Raw genomic sequence first — 6,780 nt, 5'->3', positions numbered from 1 at the left:
TCTTTCCCACTAGTAACCTCTTAGCCAAGTCTTTCTTGTAGAAGGCCTCAAAAACATCTTTGCCTTAAAAGAGAGATGAGAAAGTCTATGAAGCTTAGACAGATGTTTAATAATTGAAAACTTTCTAGGTCTTTGGAACAGGGCATTAAGTTTAAATGTATTACCATAAATGAACCTGAATATGATCATTATCTTGTCCAACATTTTCTCGAGTTCCTCATCAGTCGCTTCTTTGTTCCCAGCACGGAGCTTTGAATCCACATATTTTGCTATAGAACATAAATTCACAACATTAGTGAATATTAGTATTTGTCTCGATCCAATCAGCTGCAAGCTCTCAATCAAACAAAAACCCTCAAAGATTGCTTGGAAAACAACATTTGTGAACTGACCTATGAGCTCCGCAGGTTTGTTCGGCCGTTTATTGATAAACGTCTCAAAGGCCTCCTTCATGCCATTTACAAACTTCTCATTCTTCATGAAACATACATCAATGATGTGATCGACTTTATCCTTGAAATCCAAAAGCTCCTGAACCATTGTCTTGTCTTTCTCTGGGTTGATGACAATTGTGCTTCCAAAGGCCTGAGACACAAAAAACAAGACTTGTGAAATTGAATGTGCACATTCAGAACTGTTATGTCATGTTTTTTTCAGTCATCTAGATGGGTTCCCTGCACACCTTGATGTACTCGATCCAGTGCTGCAGAAGCACCTGCACGCCTCCCCTCACACGACTGAAGAGCTGGTACAGTAGAGACAGATCCTGAATACGGTTCTCATCCAGCAGGTTATTCAAACCTAGAGTGTGGCAAGTAAACAATCACTTATGTAAATTACTTCTAATTTTGAGGATGGTTAACCATTTGAACACCAAATACAGTGTCAATCATCTTCATTCGATGAAGGTGATACCTTTCTGAAGTATTGCAGTGAGGTGTTCTCCAAGCAGCTGCTTTTCCACTGTGGCAATGAGGGGTTTTCTACAAATAAAAAAGATAAACATTCACATATATTTTTGCCAAAATATCTTGCAAATGCAAATGATATATTCTCTGCATACGTACTGTGTGCTCTGGTCTAAGTATGTAATGACTCTATCTGCCTCCTCTTCCAGACGTTTGTTGACATGATGGAGATACGCTGGCACCTGAAAAGAAAATATTTGTTAGGAATAAATAACTGAAATGTTACTATCCTAAATGAGACAGAAAAAAAAAAACAAATTAAAAGTATAGTTCATAATTTCTGTTTGTTTATTTTGTGGAACACATCTTCATTTCAATCTTTTTTTCATACAATCACAGTTCCTAAAGGCCAGACATAAAAGTGGTATTTATGACTTATACTAGTTATCTTCACCTCTGCTACATCTCTCAAAAACATATGACCACAGAAGACTAGTCACCTGGAATACATGACGGCTTCTGGCCACTACGAAATGTGATTGTATTGAAAAAAAAACAATTTTGTTCCACAAAAACAAAATAGCAGCATATCTTTGTAGGGGTGTAAATAATTTTGAAACAAAAACTAAGGGTGATTGCATTATTAAAAGAAAAAAATACAAATCTAGCCTGTATCAATGTACAAGCCTGTAGCTAACTTCCACTTAATGAGGCATGCCAATAATTTATTACTCACAGAATCACAATAATAAAACAATAAATAAAAAATTAAATAAATCAATACTTTATGTTCCCCTGATGTGAAACTCACCTCTCTTTCCTGCATGAGCCTCTGGCCCTCTGCAGCATACAGTCGATTTGTCTCCTCCAGAAAGCGCTGCTCAAATGAATCCTGATAAATCTGTCATAAAAATGAACAAAAGTGTGATTACAACAACAATATGAACACTAACAGGTTTCACCACACAATTTAAGGGCTGAATGACATCAGAGATCAAGACCTTACAAGATCTGTAGAAAATTTGCCATGGTTTTGTTTAATCTTTCATTAATGTATTAATGCAGAATTACAGTTTTTGCAACTGAGACTAAGTGTAAAGATGCAAATTACAGGATGTGGCATAATGTTGATGAGCAAAATATTTCTGACTCATCCATCAGTTTAGGAAAATAAGTTGCAACAATACAGACATTACCATGGAAATAAACGGGCCATGAAATTTAAGGGTTTAAAAGCAGAAACATGAATTATGAACACCGACAATAATACTCGCTATAAAAATGTTCATTAATATTCATAATTACCCATTTTTTTCAGCAAAAACATTTTCCAGCTTTTGCTAATTTTCTACGCAAAAATATTAATATTTCTAGCAAATATAAAAATTCATGCTAAACTAACCAGACTGTTAAAAATACTTATGTTCTTGTCTGTGTAATGTGAAAGTTATTGGGTTTACTGACTTTATACAGACATGCCACTTAAGCAAGCAATAAGAAACACAAGTAAATTCCTTATGGTAACCATGTTTTTTTACAGTTTAAAAAAAACTGAGGGGCAAGTCAAAATGATTAATATTATTAAATGGTTATGCCATAAATGCAACATAAACCCAGATACGTTGGTTTGAGTACAACTGAGAAAGCAGGTGAGCTAACCTGCAGATCTGAGAGCATGCTCAGAAGACTCCTCAGGAGACTGCGGTCTACGGCCTCTCCACTCCGCTCTCTCTCAATAAGAAGCAGAATCCCATCGATTGTCTTACTCTGCACCTTCAGGTCGCTGATGATATAGAAACGAAACAACTCCAAGCCCATGTCCCTGAAGACAGAACACAAGTGTATCTTTAATCACCAGTGGAAGGAACAGCAATGCAATGGTAGTAAATAAAGACAGCAAATGTGACAGTGCCAATGTTACAAATTCTTTCAGCAAGACATACCAGATTGATGGCAGCATTGAATTTTGTAAAACATATGTGCGATCCAAAAACAAAAATATACTCCTAATCATGATCTAGAAGAAAAGACAGTGTGTTTGTATTAAAAGCATTTTTGCAAACAGGTAAATAACTAGATATTGGAACGTTTAATAAAAAGGTCAACTTTCAAATTATTCAAAATAAATGTAGAGACAAGAGCTCTAGAGTAGCTCTAGCTCTTAATTAACTTCACTAACCATTTGTCTGCAGTGATCTTGCCAACATTTGTCTATTTTCTTGAGGAACAGAACACTGTCTAAGGCATCCGTAGATCGAGAGTTAAGAAACGGTTTCATATGACAGTTATGATTAGCAGTCTGTAAGCAGACAGTCCTATTTAATTACCAGTGGCTCAACTTCTCAATTTCTGAATAATGTTCCCTCATATATTGACCGTGCTCATCATATGCACCGTCTGCCATAGTTTTCTAGCTATTATATAAAATTAAAATCAATGTTGCTATTTTTGTTTTAAGAAATACATGATTAATTTAAAAAAATTAAAAATATTTCTGACACTACCATGCAAATATTTGAATTCAGTAAGAGCTTTTGAAGGAAATGAATACTTTTATTCAGCAAGGATCAAAATTTGATCAAAAGTGACAGTAAACACATTTATAATGTTACAAAATATTTATATTTCAAATAAATGTGTTTTTCTAAACTTTTTATACATTAAAGAATCCTCAAAAAAAAAATTCTGCAAAAATATGTTTCTAATAATTGTATCATGTTTGATGGGCCATGGTTTAAAAGAAATTAACTTTTTTGGGGGGGGGGGGGAATTAATATTTTTATATTAATATTTTATTTAAAAAAATAAAAATTTTCATGTTGAGCTCTGAAGCATGCTCTTTACTTTAACTCTCAACCTAACAAGACAGTAAGAAACAGAATATAAATTTGTAGCAATGAAAAGGATATTCTCTGAACTGGTCAATCTGTGCCTTGATATGGTCTTCACAGACCACTCTGAGCTGTTTATAGAGCTTGGCAGATATCTTATGGGAGCACAAGTTTTCAACAGCCTGAAAAAACAAAAGGGAATAAATAGCATTAGATTCCATGTATAATAATACTAAATGATAAAACAGATATGTAAATAAACCTACCTGATAGAGCTCTTCTAGATTGTACTTTATTGAAGTGCTGTTCTGTATGGCCTCTACTGCCTCCTTCAGCTTCTGCCAGGTCTCATTCGTGTAATTCTCCGGTAATTTGGGCTTTTCTGATATAATATTATAACGAAAAGAAGGATGCTTACAAACAGTAAGGATGCGTAAGAAACATAAAAACTGGTTAGTGTTTCAATGAAGGTCAGATTTAGATTTTGTCTATACAAGTGATGTGACATCATAAACAAATGCAAGTTACATAAAATCTATATACAAGTACATATAGACAAAAAGCCGATCTCACCTGTGACAATAGCACAGCATTACATTTTATAAGGCAGTTACTAAGGTTATTTATTTTAAAATAATTAACTTTCGTTAATGCTTTCAAATAGGGCTGCACGATAAATTGCATGCGATATTTAATGCGCATCTTGTCAGAAAGCCGGTTCTGTAATCAGCGGTAAATCTCCATCACCTGCGGGCTTTCACATTGAGCAGCATTAACTACACAGAGCTGTTGTTCACTGACGAGCTGCTCAAAAAATCGCGCGAATATGAACGTGGTTTTGCGCAACTCGTCAGTGAACAACGGCTCTGTGTAGCTAATGCTGCTCAATGTGAAAGCCCACAGGTGATGGAGATTTACCGCTGATTACAGAACCGGCTTTACTGATAAGATGCGCATTAAATATCGCATGCGATTTATCGTGCAGCCCTACTTTCAAATATGCAAAATAATGCTGAATTGCAAAATTATGGCTACTAGGACTAAATGTAAAGATGCAAATGACAACGTGGCATAATGTTGAACACTAATTAAAATATTTTGAGTTTAAGAAAAAGTTAGTACGGACAAGTAAGGACATTATCATGGGGTAAACTGGGTTAACATGCACTCTGAGGGTTTAAAAGCAGAAATAATTGTGAATATATACACACATAAAAAAATTAAATCAAAAAGAAAAGGATGTTTACAAACAGTTAAGATGCAAAAGAAAAACTAAAACTATTTAGTGTTTCAATTAATGTCATTTAATTGTGTTTTTATTTTGATTTTGTTTACGTAAGGGAAGTTCCTTCATAAACAAACGCCAGTTACATAATGAAGTCTATATATAAGTGCGTATAGATAAAAAGCTGGTCTCAACACCATGACAGCAGCACTTTTCCTTTTGTAAGACAGTTACTTAAGTTGTTTACTACTGCTTTAGATACTACGCATCATTTCTGGACATCGCAGATGCGTTTAGCCAAAAATGCTGCATAGGCTGGCAGCTCTCTAAGTTTTGAGACACAGCTCAAGATGTTTTCAGACAAGACGAGGGCGAACCCAGACTATTCACCTACCTTTAAAGTTCTTGATAACAAGTTTCTTCGCAGCACCGGGTTTGCTGTTGGAGAAGGTGGCGGAGCCCGCAGACTTGGTCAGTCCGTTAGCATGATGCCCGACACCTCCAGGCAGGAACACATTTCTCGCCTTGGAACACGACTCTGCAGGGTTACACGACTCCTCGGCCATCTTCACATCCAGTCCGATCAAATCCAGCGGGTCCTCGAACCTCAACTTCTTCTGGATGTGCTGCTGCTGTTGCTGTGTACTGGAATAGCAGGACGTTGTGGAGGAGGAATTACAAATGGCTTTAGGAGACGAAGATATTGAATCAATGTCTTCCTTCTCGGAACTGTTAATTTTCCTCTTCTTAGAAGACGTTAAGCTAACGTTACTGTCGTTGTGAACATCAGAAGCTGCCGGTCTAGGCTCTTGGGCTGGCGGTGGGGGATTAGGGGAAGGTAAACCTGTTGGAAACATGAAAAAAGAAATACCAAATCAAATTGCTAATCTACTAATGCTACGATCCCGGGTGTGGACGCTTTATATTCCTCGGTCTCGGTCGGGGGACGTGCAACCTCGCGGCTCCGAGTATAAATAAGGAGAAAAGGAGGATAAATTGAGAAGTGCAGCCCCACTTGGACCCTTCTCTGTTCTTGTTATTGCCAGCAGAGGAAAGATGGTTGAATACTGCTTCCTCTCGCTCGAGCACACTCCGGCGCGCTGCACACAGTCCGTTGGATTACAAACTGCTTTTTGCCGAGGGCTGTCTGCGTTAAAGCATTCTGCCGGACGTTGTCTTTCCGCTCGGTAGATAGACTGGTATTTTAGGTTTGAGGAAAAGTCAGCGGGGAAATAGTAACTTTTTTAAGAGGCGACGCTGACCCGCCGGAAGTACTTTCTACCGTTGCGCAGCTGCTGTTTGAGGCGCTTTGGTTAAGCGCGAGGCCTGACGTTTCCGACTCTCCGCCAGGGGGCGACAATACATCATGCGAAGACTAGTCTCCAAGCGCTTAAAAACATTAGGAATATTTCACTCAAAACTATCTTAAAGGGAATCTCCATCACCTGCGGGCTTTCACATTGAGCAGCATTAACTACACAGAGCTGTTGTTCACTGACGAGCTGCTCAAAAAATCGCGCGAATATGAACGTGGTTTTGCGCAACTCGTCAGTGAACAACGGCTCTGTGTAGCTAATGCTGCTCAATGTGAAAGCCCACAGGTGATGGAGATTTACCGCTGATTACAGAACCGGCTTTACTGATAAGATGCGCATTAAATATCGCATGCGATTTATCGTGCAGCCCTACTTTCAAATATGCAAAATAATGCTGAATTGCAAAATTATGGCTACTAGGACTAAATGTAAAGATGCAAATGACAACGTGGCATAATGTTGAACACTAATTAAAATATTTTGAGTTTAAGAAAAAGTTA

At 37.4% G+C, this 6,780-nt stretch overlaps 1 protein-coding gene across 2 annotated transcripts in view; it reads right to left on the bottom strand.

Moving 5' to 3' along the window:
- LOC107664345 (cullin-4B-like) overlaps positions 1-6,277 on the bottom strand; it is a 10,609-nt gene extending 4,332 nt beyond the window's left edge. The window contains exons 1-13 of one of the 2 annotated variants that reach the window (XM_016454883.1): positions 5,359-6,277; positions 4,006-4,121; positions 3,818-3,921; positions 3,088-3,157; positions 2,852-2,925; positions 2,568-2,730; positions 1,720-1,809; positions 1,068-1,150; positions 916-983; positions 683-801; positions 393-585; positions 165-269; positions 1-63 (exon numbers count right to left, since the gene is read on the bottom strand). In XM_016454883.1, coding sequence (XP_016310369.1) covers positions 1-63; positions 165-269; positions 393-585; positions 683-801; positions 916-983; positions 1,068-1,150; positions 1,720-1,809; positions 2,568-2,730; positions 2,852-2,925; positions 3,088-3,157; positions 3,818-3,921; positions 4,006-4,121; positions 5,359-5,821 — 1,711 coding nt within the window. In that variant the 5' untranslated portion in view covers positions 5,822-6,277. The remainder of the gene's footprint in view (positions 64-164; positions 270-392; positions 586-682; positions 802-915; positions 984-1,067; positions 1,151-1,719; positions 1,810-2,567; positions 2,731-2,851; positions 2,926-3,087; positions 3,158-3,817; positions 3,922-4,005; positions 4,122-5,358) is intronic. The other variant, XM_016454882.1, reaches the window with a different exon arrangement.
- Positions 6,278-6,780: the final 503 nt, after the last annotated feature.

Source organism: Sinocyclocheilus anshuiensis, unplaced genomic scaffold (genome assembly GCF_001515605.1).
Source record: "Sinocyclocheilus anshuiensis isolate Anshui unplaced genomic scaffold, SAMN03320099.WGS_v1.1 scaffold111, whole genome shotgun sequence".
Classification (NCBI taxonomy): Eukaryota; Metazoa; Chordata; class Actinopteri; order Cypriniformes; family Cyprinidae; genus Sinocyclocheilus; species Sinocyclocheilus anshuiensis.
Note: the sequence above shows the minus strand (reverse complement) of the source record. Positions and strands in the feature narration are given on the sequence as shown.